General features: G+C 41.2%; 3 protein-coding genes across 8 annotated transcripts in view; all 3 read right to left on the reverse strand.

Moving 5' to 3' along the window:
- The window catches only part of si:dkey-12h9.6 (macoilin), a 14,906-nt gene extending 5,964 nt beyond the window's left edge, over positions 1 to 8,942 (reverse strand). The window contains exons 1-9 of one of the 3 annotated variants that reach the window (XM_047801621.1): positions 8,599 to 8,942; positions 6,440 to 6,581; positions 5,746 to 5,872; positions 5,510 to 5,633; positions 4,519 to 4,679; positions 3,970 to 4,420; positions 2,216 to 2,374; positions 690 to 860; positions 147 to 273 (exon numbers count right to left, since the gene is read on the reverse strand). In XM_047801621.1, coding sequence (XP_047657577.1) covers positions 147 to 273; positions 690 to 860; positions 2,216 to 2,374; positions 3,970 to 4,420; positions 4,519 to 4,679; positions 5,510 to 5,633; positions 5,746 to 5,872; positions 6,440 to 6,581; positions 8,599 to 8,675 — 1,539 coding nt within the window. In that variant the 5' untranslated portion in view covers positions 8,676 to 8,942. Of the gene's footprint in view, positions 1 to 146; positions 274 to 689; positions 861 to 2,215; positions 2,375 to 3,969; positions 4,421 to 4,509; positions 4,680 to 5,509; positions 5,634 to 5,745; positions 5,873 to 6,439; positions 6,582 to 7,482; positions 7,643 to 8,598 lie in introns of those variants that run through there. The other 2 variants (XM_047801622.1, XM_047801620.1) reach the window with 2 other exon arrangements.
- A 1,347-nt stretch (positions 8,943 to 10,289) lies between these two features.
- Positions 10,290 to 12,030, reverse strand: gtf2h5 (general transcription factor IIH, polypeptide 5). 2 transcript variants are annotated; one of them, XM_027158923.2, is made up of 3 exons: positions 11,809 to 12,030; positions 10,901 to 10,977; positions 10,290 to 10,796 (listed from the first exon to the last, which is right to left on the reverse strand). In XM_027158923.2, exons 2-3 carry the CDS (start codon positions 10,933 to 10,935, stop codon positions 10,616 to 10,618), a joined length of 216 nt encoding a protein of 71 aa, XP_027014724.1. In that variant the 5' UTR covers positions 10,936 to 10,977; positions 11,809 to 12,030; the 3' UTR covers positions 10,290 to 10,615. The 2 variants fall into 2 exon arrangements, with proteins under 2 accessions (XP_027014724.1, XP_027014725.1); XM_027158924.2 differs by lacking the exon at positions 11,809 to 12,030 and adding an exon at positions 11,698 to 11,766.
- Positions 12,031 to 16,231: 4,201 nt separating this feature from the next.
- The window catches only part of serac1 (serine active site containing 1), an 11,834-nt gene continuing 8,065 nt past the window's right edge, over positions 16,232 to 20,000 (reverse strand). For all 3 annotated transcript variants that reach the window (XM_047801947.1, XM_047801945.1, XM_047801946.1), the window contains exons 11-17: positions 19,190 to 19,340; positions 18,967 to 19,108; positions 18,769 to 18,869; positions 18,590 to 18,687; positions 17,791 to 17,973; positions 17,544 to 17,687; positions 16,232 to 16,543 (exon numbers count right to left, since the gene is read on the reverse strand). In XM_047801947.1, coding sequence (XP_047657903.1) covers positions 16,407 to 16,543; positions 17,544 to 17,687; positions 17,791 to 17,973; positions 18,590 to 18,687; positions 18,769 to 18,869; positions 18,967 to 19,108; positions 19,190 to 19,340 — 956 coding nt within the window. In that variant the 3' untranslated portion in view covers positions 16,232 to 16,406. The remainder of the gene's footprint in view (positions 16,544 to 17,543; positions 17,688 to 17,790; positions 17,974 to 18,589; positions 18,688 to 18,768; positions 18,870 to 18,966; positions 19,109 to 19,189; positions 19,341 to 20,000) is intronic.

Genomic DNA, 20,000 nt, shown 5'->3' on the forward strand with positions numbered 1-20,000 from the left:
CAGACACCATAAACACGAACAAATCAAGCAACAAAAACAAGCACGACCACCGATGTTCACAGACATCAAACACAACGGCGTCGACCGCAGACGAGACGTCACGAGAAGCGTCGTCCGAAAAAATGTTAGTGAAACACAGACGTTACCTCTGCTTCGTTTTCTAGCGCTAGCACTCGATTGTCTTTCTCCTGACAGTCCAGCTGTAGCTGTTTGTACTCTGTGTCTAGATCTCTAGCTCTTTTCCTTAACAGCTGCGTCTCACTGTGTTCCTGCCTAGTGGACAGGAGAAAACATAAAAAGCTCGTGACTCATTTGCAAAGAAAGACATAAAGAAAGTAATAAATCCGAACGTACAAGGAAATGTACCGTCAGCTCCAAAATTATCGGCACCCTTAAATAAAACGGGTGGGAAAAGCTGATTTTAAAATGTCTTTATGGCAAATTGGGTTTACCTCAAGATAAAAATATGAAAGACCTGCAACCTTTAGATGGAGTAAATTAATTCTAAGACTTGATCCTTTTCAAACAAAGAATGAAGTGTCATAAATGTTGGCACCCGTGCAACGTTTGTTGATGTACAGTACAAGGCAGCACAGAATTACGGTGTGAGGAGTCTGGAACCTCTCATCAGTACAAAACAGTTATAAGGTCCTGAAGCCGGCTGTAGACGTCACACATTAACTCCGTACCTGTTCGATGCATTACGAAGTAAAAAAGCTGCCTCGTCAAATTTCTGGGACCGGACTTCTACGAGTTGCTTTTCCACGGCTAATCTGCTGTCGGTCTCCATTCTTGCTTTCTTCTCCAACACGGCACAACTCTGCTTGTCTTTCTGCCTGGATTTACTCAGATACTGAAGCCTGGAAAAAAAAAAGAACAAATTTTTGTGTGTAATTAAAGGTGGGGTCTCGGATTTTTGAGAAATGCTTCAGAAATAAACAAGAATCAAAACAAAAATCAAAACAAACGTGTAGCCAATGAGCAGAAAGGGGCGTGTCTTGTCTATATGGGTGGATAGAGTGTTCAGTGCGCATGTGTGACATTAGCAGAAAGCGGTTTTAACATTGACATGGAGGATAAAAACAAAGAAAGAAAGAGAAGAAAGGCTTACGATAAGGACAAGAAGTAGGACGTGTTAATATAGGATCAGCTTTCCAGCGCTGGAGAGAACTGAAGGAGCAGGAAGTTGGCCACATATTCACAGGTTGGAGTTTCCCGAGTCAATAACTCCTGAGCTAAACGCTGTTACTACACAAATAACACCTCTTTTCTATCGTAGTAATGTAGAGAGGCAGCTACAACCGCGTTTTGTGTAGTAACAGCGTTTAGCTCAGGAGTTATCGACTCGGGAAACTCCGACCTGTGAATATGTGGCTGACTTTACTTAAGACGCCGAGGCGCTTTTTTCCATCTCGATAGGTGAGTAACGTTGGTTTTGCTTTGTTACACAGAACTAATATATGCCTTTGTCCTTTACATGATTATGTAAATTTGCTTGTTTGTTTATCTACAATCATATTGTTCTTCCCTTCAGCTATGATAAAGACACATTTCTTTCTGTTAGTCGCCTGGGTTACGTATGTATGTGTGGGCGGAGCTATCAATACAGGTGTGGGGCTTATTTCCGTTAGGGGCGTGTTTGTTTTGGTGATTTTATATGTCAACATTGGCTTTCAAAAATCGGAGACCCCACCTTTAAGTAGGTAAGTAAAGACTAAAACACTCCACGTTGTTCTGTCATGAAAATAAAAACATTTGATGAGGCGGAGTTTACACCTCAGCGTGCAAATCTTACTTTTCCTGAATTATTTTTTATCTATTTATTGTTAGATATAATGTTGTAAATCACATGTGAAGCAACCGGTCAGCGTTATCACTTATGTTATAGCAGCTGTAAATATTGGCACCTTATATATATTACATATATGTTTATATTATATATGCATAGTTCCATGTGGAAGTGAAGCAGTACCATCAGAGGACAATGTGCCATATAAAACTAATTTAATTTTAATTAGTTTCTATATTCAACGTTTCTATAGCAACAAGTCACACACGGACTTCTGTGAAACGTCGTGTTATAAGACAAGTCAATGCAATGAAATTATTTTCAGGTTTCTTTACGACGACTTTACGGGAACCGGACTTCTGACTCGAGGTGGTTTGCACGTCGGCGTCTGATTTAAACACTGAGATTTTGGAAGAAAGAGCTCACTTGTTGTGCAGGAGTTCGTTGGCGTGTCTGAGCAGCGAGACTTCGGGCCGCAGGCTGTTCTCGCTGTTGGTGAGGTTACAGACGTGACTGCGTAACTCCTGCTCGTTCTGTCTGCTGGTCTGCAGCTCCACCTTCAGCTTCCTCATCTCCTGCTCCAGCCTGTAGACATACACCATGCTGTCATTTACTGCACACTGAGTATGAGGTGAAAACTCTTACACAATGTCAGTATTGGGGTTTGATAACAGAATGGCAGCAAAGATGCAAAGTTACGTTTAAGGCTTAAAGATACAAAAAAAAAAAATCCATCAATGTTAGTCAAAGGTGTGATTTAGGCAGATGACCCAAAGAACCTATTTTCGTAAGTGTAATTGTGTCCAAATTATTCAAATTAATAATAAAGTGACGTGACATACGGCTAAGTACGGTGACCCATACACAGAATTCGTTCTCAACATTTAACCCATCCAAAGTGCACACACACAGCAGTGAACACACACACACACACACACACCGTGAACACACACCCGGAGCAGTGGGCAGCCATTTATGCTGCTGCACCCGGGGGAGCAGTTGGGGGGTTCGGTGCCTTGCTCAAGGGCATCTCAGTCTTGGTATCGCCGGCCCGAGACTCGAACCCACAACCTTAGGGTTAGGAGTCAAACTCCCTAACCATTAGGCCATGACTTCCCCCCCTAAATGATTAATTTCCCTAAATTTCCCCCCTAATAATTAAGCATAAATATATTACACCGGATAAAATATTACACACAGATCATTTCCTGTGAACAAGTGACAATGTTGTATTGTAGATTTATTAATAGAAAGACCGGCAATATAAAAACGTCGGTTAGCTTCCATACGTACTTCTAACAGATGCTAAACAATATAATTATTAAAGATAACTGATACCAGGAAGTAACTGGGATGTTGACCTTCCACAACATTAAGCAATAAACATAAAACATTGTTAATGAATGAAAAGTGTCAGTGTTTTGGTAAAATGGGAATAAAAGACTTTAAAATGAAAAACATGCTGTTAAAGAAAAAATATCTAATTTTATTATTGAAAAAAGAGCTTGTCCAGTATTTGGTGATTTTGAGATCGCTGAAATTACCGAACACAAATCAAGCGGACTCTGATATTCTCTCAGGAGCTTGTGATATTTCAGAAAACGGGGCTCAGAGTTAATACGTGATGTCAGACATAAACACCAGGGTTTAAATAAAGAGATGATGCAAGATTTAAACGCGGAACAGGTGAACGGTCTCAGGAAACACACCAATGACAGAGCAGGGGTGGGGTCAGGGGCGGAGTCAGGACAAGAACCCAAACAAAAGCACGTGATCAGAACAAAACAAACATTTTCAGTTATAATGAAGAAGAACAAACTTTCGGTTTGTTGGTATCAAATATAACGAAATGAGTGAATTCCACCGTAAATTTGAGTTTTACAATTAAAAATAATATCGTTGTCATTTTCTGACACTTCTATTGCTAAGATTTTCTCCATTTACATTATTTAGCACACATCCGTATCCAGAGTGACTTACATTTTTATTTCAATTCATACAACTGAGCGTTAAGGGCCTTGCTCAGGAGCCCAGCAGCGGCAACTTTGTGGACCTGGGATTCAAACTCACGACCTTTCATTCAATAGTCCAACACCTTAACCTCTAGGCTACACATCCCTCTCCATAGATGACCAGCAAATTGTGTGGCATAAATATATTGAAACATCTGAGGGTATTACTTAGCCATTTGCTCAGCATGAGGATTGGGAAGCCCCTGGATGTTTGTGCTCCGTTCTCCTGCGTCTCCTGCGTTGGAGTTGATGGTTTTTGATGGGTTCTTGAGTTTCTTCTCCGCTTTGCTGGCTACGATGTTCACCGAGCTCCTCTGCACTTTAACCTGCGGACCTCTGGAGACCCTCAGAGCTTTCCCACTTTGCTCCTCGTGAGGTAGGTGTTCATGAACGTCGGAAAGCTGTGCTGGACTTGAGCGCGTTTCGGCACCATGATGCTTAGATCCTGGAGGCTGAGGATTCGGTTCCCGTATCTTGCTGTCCCCTGCGTCTTTCTCTGTCCTCCCGTGCAGCCTGTGGAGTTGGAGACAGTCCTCGTGCTCCTGCTTGTCCTCTGATAGGATGGCGTCGCTTGGACACGGGTATTGCATGGGCCCTGGTTTGGTTCGCCATTTGGATTCTGGATGAGGAATAAAATACGATAAGAGGCCTGTTTGGCGGCTCGATGGACAGTAAATAAATAAAAAACAAACCGGACAATCGGCTTGCCTTCCACACCCAGTTTTGGGTAGAGCTGTGTGTACGGAGGTAGTGGATGTTGAAGGAGATGCACGTGCAAGTCGTTCTCGCTCTGAACTGCTTTTTGTGTGCGAAGTTTCAAGATGCCAGAGAAGTAGCATGTTGCATCAAATCCCATGTACACCAGTGGATATCCAATGCTGTGTGATGGAAGAAGGACGTTAATATAATAACAGTTATGTTGAGCAACGCTTTATATCAGCGAGTCTCGTCGACGGCCTAATGAGAACGATGTGAGGCAAACCGTAACACACACATGCTGTCAAGATAGAGAGGAAGCTGTATTTGTAATATTTTCCAATAAATACCAAGCAGTAGAAATAAAAGCTGCAATTCTTTCAGTCAAATATGAAAAGTGATCAGTACTTAGGTGTAATTTGGACATTGTGTGTTTAGTCTGTCGAACTTAAGTTGAACATCAAAGGGAATTTTGTGCAATTGTTTTATGATGGAGCGAATAGTCGAGCCTGTTCGATTGTAATTGTGTAAGCAAATGGAGATGAGATCAAGATCCAGTAGGTGTCAGTCTGTCTAATCACTTTACATGACTGCATGAATCTACAGCCTCTCGCTTCTCGTCCTTCATTCCTTCATTTTGCTACCGCTTATCTGAACTTCTCGGGTCACGGGGAGCCTGTGCCTATCTCAGTACACACACTACGGACAATTTTCCAGAGATGCCAATCAACCTACCATGCATGTCTTTGGACCAGGGGAGGAAACCGGAGTACCCGGAGGAAACCCCCGAGGCACGGGGAGAACATGCAAACTCCACACACACACAAGGCGGAGGCAGGAATCGAACCCCCAACCCTGGAGGTGTGAGGCGAACGTGCTAACCACTAAGCCACCGTGTCCCCCTAACCTAGTTCTAGGAAAATCCAAATAATTATCCACTTTGTTCAAAGGAAACCCTAAAGTAGTCTTTAGAATGAACGGAGCTCGGGTTACTTTAACGACTCAAACGTACCAGTGTGCAGCAAAGAGGTGAGAGAGGTTAGCGTACGGATTCTTCAGGTCTCTCAGCCTGAGCGAGGTCTCTGTGTATACCAGAAGAAGCCATAAAGTCACAGTTGACAGGCAGATGCCTTTCTCTAAAAAAGAAACCAGACAGAAATGTGTTCAGAAAATCCAACGCTATGTCTTCGCTCTGCTCTGTGAACACTACAGAGTTACAGGGTTAGCGATAACGTATCTCCTTCTTACCTGTGTGCCATATGTAGTTCAGTAACACATATGTGCTGGCTGCAAAAAACAGCCAGTGGAGCGGTACAAAAATTAAACAGAATATATCCAGAGTGAAAGCAGCGCACACAAACACCATACAGATGGCCTGAAAAAAGACAAGCAGAAAGACAACAGATCAAACGGCACTGTCTCGGTACGAGTACTTTTTATCTGTTTATAGTTACATTTCATGTTAGTTAGTTAGACATAAGAGGCAGTTTGACATGTGCTTGTTATCGAGAAACCGCAAAGTGTAAAATCCTTTAGCCTAAAGATATCACAAAACTTAAAATGCTACAATAAATACAATAAATAAACATCTCTTGACAAAAATTTTTTTTATCACCCTATCAGTGATTGCACACATTATTCTTTAGTAAATAACACCGTTTAAAATCATATAGTATAAAGTCCTTGTGAATGAGCTGTTGCTATGGAAACGATCTGTCAGAGCTGCTGGTATAGAAAATTGCCTGCTGATAAAAAAACCTGCTGACCAATCAGAATCGAGAATTCATTTATGAAAGACTATCTATATGAAAGATATATATATATATATTTCTATTCATGTTTAATTAAAATTGAATTTAAATCATTTTAAAAACCACGTCCGAGTGTGACACCAGGACGTGCCACGTGACGACGTGAACGCGATGTAAACAAACGTACGTACCAGGCCGTGGCAGTGGAACGTGGTGTAAACGGTGCCAAGGAAGAGCCAGCAAGGCCACAAGTACTCCAGTCTGAACTCGAGAATGAAGTCTGCCAAAAGCACCACGATCCAAACTGTCATGAACTTCAGGAACGAGTACGCACTAGAACCAAGCAAGGAAATAATAAGACACGGAATAAACAAATGGAGAGCTTCTCATTTGGGAGACGTCATTCATCAAACAAAGCAGAGTTAATAATCTATGAGAAGAAGAACAAAAAGGGGACAATTCTCTAGTTTCCTAGCTTAAACTGGGAACACCCGGGAGACACCCAGGATCTGGATCTACAGGTAGTACTGGACCTTTCCCTCCATCTTCACTGTTTTATGTGAATATACTGTAAGTCCATATTTTCTGTATATAAGTCTGTGACAGTGCCACTTTATACACACCATCCTGCACATAGACACTTTAAGGACAATAATTAAAAAACATACGCATTTATGTATATTTATGGATATGTATATACATTATTTTTCACTTATAGTTTCATATTTTATATATTTTTTTATATATCTATATATATCATATAGATTATACTTTTTTATTTATTTAACCTCCTTTTGGTTATATTTTTGATCCCTAATCGCATTCGTTATGTCTGAATACCGGACAGATGCAAAAAGCATTTCACTGCATGTCGTACTCTGTTTGTGTGTGTGACAAATAACATTTGATTTGATAAAATTTGATTTGATGTATATTAGATAAGATTAGTCCTGCTTTTCTGGGTTTTTTTTTTTGTGTGTGTGTTTTTTAATTAAGTTCTGCCTTATTATTTTGTATATTGTATTGTATTGTATTCCATGTCATTTATTTTGCCCTGCACTTCTAGCTGGACGAGAAGACAGAAGTGATCAGAAGAGGTGAGTGCAGTGTGTGTTGTGTTTTTCTTCCTGAGTGCGTTTAACTGTTCACCACAAACGTAAACACTGCGCGGATTCCTGCGCTCTGGCTTTGCTTTGTGTCGGTGTAAAAAATAAATAAATAAATACATACATACATAAATAAAAACCCTCCTGATGATCAATAGGAGACGCTAAACGAAGATTTAGACGTGCATAAGGCTGTAATGAAGGCGTTATGGCGCGGCATTGGCGCTTCTTTTGTATTCACTTCCTTTGTTCAGCATCCTTTTGTGTTCGGTTACCATGGCAACCTCTGATCTCATCACCTGAAGTGTTTTTTGACGCGGCTATTTAAGGAACGGCAGAAAGAAGACACAGAGAACACACACACACACACACACACACACACACACGCACGCACGCGCGCGCGCGCGTAGTTGGAAAAAATCTGGCACACAAATCACCTGTTTGTGACGATTAGATAAACGATTTGCGAAAATAAATAAATAATCGGAGAAACAGACGAAAGGATTATTGCGAGCTCTGCTTCAGGAAAATAAATAAAACGCTGCTTTTTTTTAAAAAGATGTAAAAAAAATGTATATAAAATTAAATATAAAAAACAACACATTTTTGCGAAAAACAAAACAAAGCACAGGCTGATCCTGTTTATAAAAAATGATAAAAAAATATCAAATTATATTTAGAGTAAAAATGTTTACTTATTATGTAACTCGCAATTTTTTATCTTATAAAATTAGATATCTTTTTTATTTTTAATATTATTTTATATTGTATAAGGCTATCATACTACATTTATTTATTTATATATATATAATGTAACCATTACATGTAGCCTGTAAACATTAGCATTGCAGTGTATATCATAAACAACATCCAGTTATTTATATATTCAGCTTATTGACAGCCTGATAATATAATATAATATAATATAATATAATATAATATAATAAATTACAGGTCATCCTGGTAGACAAAACCAATGCGTGCTGCAAGGAGTTCAGGTTTTAATTAGTCTATTAGTTATTGATTTGCTCAGCAGTGAGGTAATTGATCAGGCCTGATGATGATGATGATGAGGATGAGGATGTGGTGGTGTTGTTGTTGCTGTTGCTTAAGTGCAGGATCCTGCTTTGAATGTCTCGTGTTTGTGTCTGAGAAGGTGGTGACATGGTTGGTGAAATATGAAGCACAACAATAACAAGATGAACTGAACAAAGCCGTGAGGAGCTGCAGCAGCTGGAACCCACCTTTCGGAAATCTTCTCCGTCAATCTGAGCTTCTTCATTTTCCGGAGCTTGGCCACGTCCAGGCAGCGCTTCTTCATCTTTTGGCTGTGTGAGTGTCCGTGTGAGGAGACAGCGTGGCAGACTGACCTCACTGATGCTCAACCTGAGGAGAAGACGCTTTGTGTGCGTGTGTGTGCGTAATGTTGCACGCCGCCGCTGCTGCTGCTGCTGCTCAACAAAGGTGAAGCTACACGTCCCAAACCGCGCGGTCCTGCACTAAGGAGTGTCCCTAAATAGTACATCACCTATAGAGGGCGCCATAGCGCGTTCTCTCTCTCTCTCTCTCTCTCTCTCTCTCTCTCTCTCTTACACACACACACACACACACACACAATCATACTAACAAACACACATACACACATACTCACAAACACACATACATACACACACTCACAAACACACACAAACATACTCACAAACACACATACACACACTCACAAACACGCACAAACATACTCACTAACACACACAAACACACACACACACACACACACAAACACACACAAACATACACTCACACACATAAACATACTCAGAAACACACATTCACACACACACACACACTAACATACAAACATACTCACAAACACACACACACACACACGAAAATACAAACATTCACCAACACACATACACTCACACTCACACACAAGCACACACAAACACACACACACACAATCACACACAAACACACTCTCACACAGACACACACAGAGAGTTACTGTCTATTTATAAACCCCTGTAAAGGTACACTATGTCCACATTCCCAGTGCCCAGCCATATTAAAGGTATGAACAATGACAGAATCACTTCCACCACAATAAGGAGCGGAACAGTTAGTACTCCTTTATTCATTACCTCCAGGAAATGTAGACTATAGCACACTGAACCTCTGCCTCAGTAACCAGTATTGTGGCTCGTTTAAAGCTTTTTGTTTTAAAATTTGTCAAACTAATTATCTTTTCGATAAATCTGGTAAACACAAATTGATAAATAAATAATAAATAAATAAATCTGAAAAAAAAAGGTGAATCAATAAACAGATCAGGAAAATAAATTGTTTATTATATAGATTATTTATATATATATATATATATAGTCATCCACAGACTCTTAAAATAAGGCTGAATGTAGATCCCCTGAAAGTGTTTCATTTTCCTCTAAATGAGGAACAATAAAGTGTTTTTTAAAGTCAAGATCCTGTTTTATAACAAATAATCAGAATTGAATCAAATTCAAAGTAGAAGTGTAGACGGTTCACTTGATACACTGTTCCTGAGTATTGTGAAAATTGGGAGAGAAAAAGCGAGATTAAGGAGTGAATAAAGTCTGTACTTCTGATCCATTTTTTTAGGCTAGTTGCAGGTCTGTTTTGTGTATTTTGAGCTGGACATTATACTGAAACCTGGCAACCCTGCTTAATGATTTCACTTCAAACACAGCCGAACAAAGGCACTAATTAAAACTCTCAGCTTTAGTACATTACAGGGTTGCTGTAATAATTCATTAGATAAGAGCCAGTAGCCATAAGATATGACTAGATTGGAGTTCTAACAATACTTATGGAGTTGGAGTCACCACTGATGCTGAATGAACAAGTCAACAGCGTGTCTCGTATAAATATCACATGCGAAATAGACAAGTCAAAATCCTATTGTTTATATTCCAGTTTATTTCTCAGATCTTTATCATCAGTCAAACACAAAAGTACACTCTTTACCAGAATACGGCAACACTGACCACTTTAAAAGCAAGCATCTGATCTCTTATGGATTTAATTAAATAATAATAAACACATTTACATAAAGACAATTTGCATTTGCAAGTTAAACATGCATTAAGGTGTTATAGCTGGATGTTTCACACACAAAATAAACGTATCTTTGCAAGCGTCTTCAGGAGGTATTTGTGACAAATCAGGATTTTAGCAGGACCTTTTCAGCCCAAGATGGAGAGGAGCAATGTGGAGTGTATGAGTTTATTTCTGGGTGATGGGGAAAGAGTTCTGGTCCATGAGCTCCCCGACTTTCTCCTGCAGTATGTGCACAACTTCAGCCAAAATAAAAACATGAGTATCATCCAGGTCCTGAATGATGAACTTCTTCCCCAGAGCCGAGGTTTCATCCAGGTACAGAAGGAACTGCTTCATCGCAGGATCGCTGTGGTTTAAAACAAGAAACGAATAACGTAAACAAATCCATATTACATATTGCTTCACAATTTCTTCACAAATATCAACAAATAACTGAAAGAAAGCGCTTACCATTCCACAAGAACTCCTTTTAACACGTTCACCATCTTTAAAACTAAAAAACAAACTCAGCTCGCAGTTCAAATCCTCTGAATAAGCGACGTGAAGAAAAAGAGGAATAAAACAGGGGGGATATTAAATGTAAACATTTGCTAATCTGCTAACTAGCTAGCTAATAAAGCTGTAGTTATACACCATTAGTTGTTAAAACGACCGAAATCTAAAACATTAAATAGAAGACTGTAATAAAGCCTAAATTCGTGAACGAATCCATACAGAAGGTTTTTTTAGCCATTTAATATAAAAGAATATTTTTACATAACCGTGTTAGAAACAACTTTGGCGCATATATATCGGGTTTTACGGTAAAAACGTGAGGCTTAAACATGTCGGTAAAACATCGATTTGTTTTATATATTTATAAAATCCCTAAATAAAAACGATGGTTTTGGAAATATTCGTACAATACACAAAAAATAATAATAATTAAATTAACTCGACAGTTCTTTAATTTAATCTAATTAAATTCCTAAAAAAAATAGATATTTTAGGCATTTTATTATTATTTATTTTTTATTATTATTAAAATAAGCGAAATATTCCCGAAAAGCACCATATGATATTCTCTTTAATATGGAATTAATCTCATTTAAAAACAAAAAAGTATATACAATATTTACAATAAATACTAAATACACAAAGGGCTTGGTGGTCGTGGTTACCGTAAAACCTCGTATATGTGCGCACTTGTGTTTGGATAGCGGTCGTGCTAGCTGCATGTTATATCTTTACTGAGCATCATTCCTCACCAAACACACGTGTGTTCAGTTTAACACGTCGCCTTCATGTCCGTCTCTGTACATTTATACGATAAACAATTCCAAACAAATTCTGATTTTATACGTATAAGAAATCCTTACCAAAGCAGGCTTCTGATTCTTTCCTGTTGTTTTCGTCGCGCATTACTGAATGAACACCGCTTACAGCGCCATCTACTGTACTGGAGGATTTATTGTTTATTTATCAATCCATAACATAAAGAAAATGAATGTAAAACTAGCTTGAAAAGATCTCTTTCTATCATGATCTCAGTCTCAAAGCAGCTTATCCATAAGTATTGGCACCTTGACACATTTTGTAGTTTTACAGCCTGGAGTTTGAATTCAGAATCAGAATCAGAATCAGAAAGATCTTTATTGCCAGGTATGTTTTCACATACGAGGGATTTGTTTGAGTGACAGAAGCTCCACAGTGTAACAGGATGACGTTGACAAGATACGAACACATATATAATATAGACAGTTTGTGTGTACAGTGGGAAAAAATGTGCAAATTGAAATATAAATAAGTACGTATGTGTTTTAAGTAAACGATGGGTAAGAATAGTGTTGTGTGTTCATCAGATGTATGTCAAGTGTTCATCAGATGGATTGCCTGAGGGAAGGAACTGTTCCTATGTTGGGTCGTTCTGGTGCTCTGGGCTCTGTAGCGTTGACCAGATGGCAGCAGTTTGAAGAGTGAGTGTGCTGGATGTGAGGGGTCCAGAGTGAGTGAGTGTGCTGGATGTGAGGGGTCCAGAGTGTGTGAGTGTGCTGGATGTGAGGGGTCCAGAGTGAGTGAGTGTGCTGGATGTGAGGGGTCCAGAGGGAGTGAACGTGCTGGATGTGAGGGGTCCAGAGTGAGTGAGTGTGCTGGATGTGAGGGGTCCAGAGTGAACGTGCTGGATGTGAGGTGTCCAGAGTGAGTGAGTGTGCTGGATGTGAGGGGTCCAGAGTGAGTGAGTGTGCTGGATGTGAGGGGTCCAGAGTGAGTGAGTGTGCTGGATGTGAGGGGTCCAGAGTGAGTGAGTGTGCTGGATGTGAGGGGTCCAGAGTGAGTGAACGTGCTGGATGTGAGGGGTCCAGAGTGAGTGAGTGTGCTGGATGTGAGGGGTCCAGAGTGAGTGAACGTGCTGGATGTGAGGTGTCCAGAGTGAGTGAGTGTGCTGGATGTGAGGGGTCCAGAGTGAGTGAACGTGCTGGATGTGAGGGGTCCAGAGTGAGTGAACGTGCTGGATGTGAGGGGTCCAGAGTGAGTGAACGTGCTGGATGTGAGGGGTCCAGAGTGAGTGAACGTGCTGGATGTGAGGGGTCCAGAGTGAGTGAGTGTGCTGGATGTGAGGGGTCCAGAGTGAGTGAACGTGCTGGATGTGAGGGGTCCAGAGTGAGTGAGTGTGCTGGATGTGAGGGGTCCAGAGTGAGTGAGTGTGCTGGATGTGAGGGGTCCAGAGTGAGTGAGTGTGCTGGATGTGAGGGGTCCAGAGTGAGTGAGTGTGCTGGATGTGAGGGGTCCAGAGTGATTGTTTTTGCCCTTTTGCTCACTCTGGAGAAGTACAGGTCTTGAAGAGTGGGGAGTTTTGTGCGAATGGTTCGCTCAGCAGTCCAGACTAGCCTCTGTAGTCTTCCGAGTTCAGATTTGGAAGCTGAGCTGAACCAAACAGTCACTGAAGTGCAGAGGATGGATTCAATGATAGCAGTGTAAAACTGTTTCAGCAGATCCTGTGGCTGGTTGAACTTCCTCAGCTCCAGGTTGTTAAGACTGCACCAGACAGACAGCCGCTCAACCTCCAGTCTGTAAGCAGCCCTGTATAAAACCGATCAGTGTGGTGTCGTCTGCAAACTTCAGGAGCTTGACAGAGGGGTCATTAGAGGTGCAGTCGTTTGTGTACAGGGAGAAGAGCAGTGGGGAGAGGACACAACCCTGAGGGGCACCAGTGCTGATGGTGCGGGTGCCGGATTTGAGTTTCCCCAGTCACACTAGCTGCTGCCTGTCTGTCAGAAAGCTGGTGATCCACTGACAGACAGAGGAGGGCACGGAGAGCTGGGTTAATTTGGGCTGGAGGAGTGATGGGATGATGGTGTTAAAGGCAGAGCTGAAGTCCACAAACAGGATCCTCACATAAGTCCCTGGTCTGTCCAGATGCTCCAGAACATAACGCAGCCCCATATTGACTGCATCATTCACAGACCTGTTTGCTCTGTAGGCAAACTGCAGGGGGTCCAGTAATGTCCTTCATATAAGCCAGAACCAGTCTTTCAAATGATTTCATGACCACAGACGTTAGAGCCACAGGTCCGTAGTCATTTAGTCCGGTAATTTTGGGTTTCTTTGGGACGGGGATGATGGTGGAGCTTTTGAAGCATGAATGGACTTCACACAGCTCCAGTGATCTGTTGAAGATCCGTGTGAAGATGGGGGCCAGCTGATCAGGACGGGTTTGCAGACAGGCTGGTGAAACGCTGTCTGGGCCTGGAGCTCTTGTTCTTCCTGTATGTCATGAATATATACATACTGTATCTGACAGAAGTGATACACCCTGTACATGTATGTATATATTATATTATTATACCTTTTCATGTGACACCACTGCAGAAATGACACAGTGCTACAATGTAAAGTCAGTGTGCAGCTTGTATAACAGTGTAAATTTGCTGTCCGCTCAAAATAACTCAACACACAGCCATTAATGTCTAAACCACTGGCCACAAAAGTTTGTACACCCCTAAGTGAAAATCTCCAAACTGGGCCCAATGATCCATTTCCTCTCCCCGGGGTCATGTGACTCCAGTGTTAGTGTTACAAGGTGTGAATAAGGAGCAGGTCTGTGGCATTTCTTCAGTGTCATGTTTGAAGTAGCAGGAAATCAGTGTAGTGTGCAAAATGACTTCCAAAGTGGTGATTGTGTAAACCTTTGTCCTTTTATCTGTCCATTCCATCAATCTGTCTATCCATTCATCCATCATCCAAGTATTCATTCATCCATTCATCCACCAGTCCACCCATCCCACCCAGTCCGATCTATTCGTATATCCGTCCCTCCATCCATCCATCCCTCCATCCAATTGATCAATCCATATATTCATCCATCCATTCAATTTATCATGCATTCATTTATTTATTCATCTATTCCATCTGTCCATCCCTCCCATCTATTCCTTTCATCCAATTCACCCATCTGTTCATTCATTCATTCCATCTAATACATCTCTTTTATCAATCCATCCATGTATTAATTAATCCATCCATTCAAGTATTTATTCCATCTAGTCCAATCCATTCATCCGCCCACCCCTCCCTCCCTCTCTCCATCCCATCAGTACGTCCATGTATTCACTCATCCTTTCCCTTTCCATCTTTTCATCCGTTTAATGAAATCCATCAAGTATTCATTAATTTATCCATTCCATCCATCCCATCTGTCCATCTTTCCCATCTATTCCGTTCATCCAATCCATCCACGTATGTATTCATTCATTCATCCATCCATCCATCCAATACATCCACCCATCGCTTCCATCCATTTATCCATCCTTATCAATCCATGCATGCATTCAAAAATCCATCCATTCAATTCAGTCCAATCTATTCATCCACCAATCACTCCCTCCCATCCATCCATCCATCCATCCATCATATATCCATTCATTTATTTATCGATTCCATCCATCTCTTCCATATGGTAATCTCTCACATCCATTCAGTCCATGTAATCTAGTTGATTTTTCCTCACAGAGGCGATCCACATGAATAAACATCGCCCAAAAAGGCTAGATTTCATCTGCAGACCAATGAAAGAATGTTAAAGTCACTGTAAAAACAAACAAACAAAAAAACAATCCATCCACGTATTCAATCATTCTTCCACCATTCCACCAAATTCACTCATCTATCCATCGCTTCCGTTTCATCCGTTTATCTAACCCATCCATCTACACGACGGAGGTGAGCTGAAGTACTCTACGTTGCTCCTGAGTGTAAACGAGTGTGTGACAGACATCGTGTAACAAACTCACACCGTTATCTTTAAATCTTTTATTCCTGCTGTTCTCATCATCGTAAAATGAATCACTTCCACATCACTTCAGGTGAAACACAGCCACTTTATTGTACTTGTGCTTAAGTGCTGGCGAAAAAGTTTGGCAAAAATCGAACCTTCGAGAACTCGTACTCTGATCGTTTATACAAAAATACTGTTTGTAAATTAAAAATCCCTCGGGATGTTTGAGGTAGTGGCAGGAAACACGAAGTCTGGAGAGCTTTCCGACAGTGTGGTAGGAAAAGTGGAGAAAAATAAAAAAGAACCGACAAAGGAAGCAGTTATCAGTAGGTGAAGAGTGTAGACACTGTAATAATAATAATAATAAATAAAATAATAATAATATTTTATTTATTATATTATTATTATTTTATTTATTATTATTATTATTCTATTATTATTATTATTATTATTATTATTTTATTAATAATTATTATTAGTTGTATTATTATTATTATTATTATTATTATTATTTAGTTTTATTAATTATTATAATTACAATTATTATTATTATTATCATAAAAATAATAATAACAATAACAATAATTATTGTTATTGTTATTATTGTTATTAGTTTAATATTTATGTAGATTCCCGTGTTGCATTTTCTTCTGACTTCCTGTGAAGAAAAATCCCGAAGATGCCCCACAAAACAACAAACTTTCAGTCGATTATCTCTCCTCCGAGAGCGTCCTGAATAAACTGCAAGCTCCGTTTGTAGAGAAACGTGTCCTTCTTCTCGGGCTTGCAGACGTTCAGATGATCGACGGGAACTTCTATCAGATCTCCGAGACCCAGATCTGTAAAAAGGTACAAGCAGAATGTGCTTTAATGAGAATGTTCGTTTTAACACGGAAATCGGTGACACTGTCGTCGTCGTGCTGAATTCATGACGATCTTCGATACGACGTTTGTTCTTATAAAAACATAATAAAATACCTGAGAGATGTCAGATGTTAGTCTTTTACTTTCATCCCCATGTGTGTGTGTGTGTGTGTGTGTGTGGAGCACGCTAAAGCAGCTACAATTCCTTTGTTTACTGTATACCTGTAAAACACCAGGTCCTGGAACTGGAGAGTCCTTTTCCATAAATCCATAAACTCTAAATCGACGTCATCTTCATGGAGAAAACGTGTAAATGTGAACGATGACGCTACGTTTTAATCACTGTAAGGATATGGGGGGAACGGAGATGGGGGAAGTCGTGACCTAATGGTTAGAGAGTTTGACCTAACCCGAAAGTTGTGGGTTCGAGTCTCGGGCCGGCAATACCACGACTGAGACGCCCTTGAGCAAGGCACCAAACCGCCAACTGCTCCCCGAGCGCCACAGCATAAATGGCTGCCCACTGCTCCGGGTGTGTGTTCACGGTGTGTGTGTGTTCATGTGTTCACGGTGTGTGTGTGTTCACAGTGTGTGTGTGTTCACGGTGTGTGTGTGTTCACGGTGTGTGTGTGTTCACGGTGTGTGTGTGCGCACTTTGGATGGGTTAAATGCAGAGAACAAATTCGGAGTATGGGTCACCGTACTTGACCGTATGTCACGTCACTAATAAGGCTATGTGTACGAGCCGTTACCATAGAAACTAGACGGTATAAAAACGAGATCGTTGATGTCGTATAAACCAGTGAATGAGTTGCTTGTGGCAGAAAATGAATCAGCTTGAAACGATCTAATTGTGGAAATGACATTGTTGTACGAGTTACAAATCGGATGGACGTCCAAAGCGCTTTTCCTCCCTGTGACAAACACGACATTTTATTAGGTAGCTGGTCTGTGTATTATGCTGCCGTACTGTACCTGCTGACTCAGCAGGAACCACTAATATGTTTATCATGGGACCGACAGCCATAGGCAGAGTTTCAGCGAAGCTAAGGACCTTAAACTCCATGTCTTTTGCGATGTTGAGGAAATTTTCGTTCAGTTCTCGTAAGGCTGGAGAGTCTAAACAAACAAACAAACAAACAAAAAAAGATGTGACAATTAAATAATAAAAAAAATAATGCTGAGAAATACAAGACACACTGAACAGAGCAGGTCCAACAACCTTTGCAGAGCTCTTTGACTTCTATGGAGGGGAACAGGAGATAGCGCACGTTTACTGAGTACTCGGCCATGAAGGTGCCGAGGTGAGGGACGCTGTAGAACAACACGCCCTTGGTGTTCTTTACCAACGAGCTCAGCTCAGGATCCTTCGACGCGTCTAAGAGCATCTTTTTCACCAGCAAGCCTGGAGAAATAAACACACACACGCACACACACATACACACACACATACACACACACACACACACACACACACACACACACACACAAGCACACACATGCACACACATGCACACACATGCACACACATACACACACATACACACATGCACACACACACACACACACACACACACACACGCGCACACACGCGCACACACAAGCACACACACACATACACATATACATACACACACACACACATTCTCTAAGTTGTGGAAGAAAGCGATGCGGCAGCACTTTATTCCTTCAATACTCAAATTCTTGCTAATTCATTAAAGGTATCAAACTCGTCATGTCTACTTGTATAGCCGTGTTGCATTCTGGGAATTTGTGTCCAGTGTTTGCACCGACATCTAAACTAAAGCTCTAGCTCTTGCGTTTTACTGATGAAAGTCCAGTGTAACTTGTGTAACGCACAACCTCTAACTTCTCGGAGCAATGACGGAAAAACAGCAACCGGCCGTCAAATCGCTTCAGGGTGGAGTTTGACCACTAACTAACCAGCTTTCTTTTTTAAAAAAAAATAAAATAAAATAGATGTAATGGTTTAGTTCATCTCTGCCCCACGGATGACTTACCTCCCATACTGTGTGCCACCCAGACCACAGGCCGCTCGCCTACTCCTGCCGCTTTTAGCTTCTTCAGCAGCTCTCCACTGCGATACGCTAAAGACGTCCTACACACACGCCCAAACGATTAAACTCACTAGGAATCTACTTTGTATAAAAAAATAAAAAGTCTTTCTTTTGGTCATTACCTCTGGTTTTCAGCAGGACATTTGGCCCTCCAGTCGCTCAGATGCGTGTCATAATCCACGGACAGGACCCTGAGGTTGGGACAGTCTGCCGCTAACCACGACTGTGGGCCAGACCAAAGCAAAATAAACCAGCGGTGCATCAGATCCACATCAGAACACTGGCAGAATGACTAAAATGCAGCAGGTACTGTACGGTACCTTCGGCCAGCACTCGGTGTAATCCTCCGATAGCCCGGCTGATTTCTGCACCTCTGTCAGATCGCAGTCTTTCTGCCGCCACGTTTTGAAAGCGGCTCCCAGAAGACCGTGCACGAACAGGACGTCCGCCTTTATGGGCTGGCTGGGATCAGGAGAAGAAACTTAGTCATCTTCTTCACCTGCACATATCATGCTGAACGATTTAGAATGTCGGAGCAGATACCTGGTGCGACCCTGAGGATGTAACACATAAATACCGTCCTGGTATTTCTGCTCCTCGGCGTCTCGGTCCAGGTTGGCTAAAGCGCGAGCGGCATGAGACGCCTGCATGATGTGAGGAGACCGCGCCATCTCAGCCAGGACGGGCAGCCAACCTACGGCGACACAACAGAGCTCAGATCGTACATTGTGTGTCAGAATTAGTAACGTTAGGCCAGCCTTAAAAAATATTTTGGTTTGCAGTAACAGTAAAAAAAAAAAAAAGAAAAAAAAAAAAAAAAAAGGGTCGGTAGGTAGGTCTATATATATATATATTTTCAATGTTTGACTTTAAACAAATTAGCATATAGTGACGTCACTGACTGGGTCTTCAACCCCTGCCTTTGGGCGCATCGTCGCAAACCTTATTTAGATGCTGGATATGTAGACCACAAACAAATTGAAATCTTTGTCAAAATCATGTTTATTCGAGTCAGTCGACACGGTCACGGTTAGACTAGACGGGAGAAGGGATGGGAAAAGATCTGGGCACAGTTTTTCCAGAACTTCGTGCCAAGTTAAAGCGGTGACGAGCTGTTTTAATGCATGTTTTAGATGTATCATGGCGCCCGAACCCGTATGACTTTGAACGGTGACCGTGAACATTTTGTTTACTGCAGCCGCAGCCATCATTACCGAGCGTGAACCGTTGTCTCTGACAGTGAATGAGAGAGAATGAGACGAAGCGAACGCACAGGCCATAGTGTGACATCCGGTAACCAATAGTGTAAACAGATGATGTCACGGGTTTTTATTAAAAAAAACAACAAAAAAGT

Source organism: Tachysurus fulvidraco, chromosome 16 (genome assembly GCF_022655615.1).
Source record: "Tachysurus fulvidraco isolate hzauxx_2018 chromosome 16, HZAU_PFXX_2.0, whole genome shotgun sequence".
NCBI lineage: Eukaryota > Metazoa > Chordata > Actinopteri > Siluriformes > Bagridae > Tachysurus > Tachysurus fulvidraco.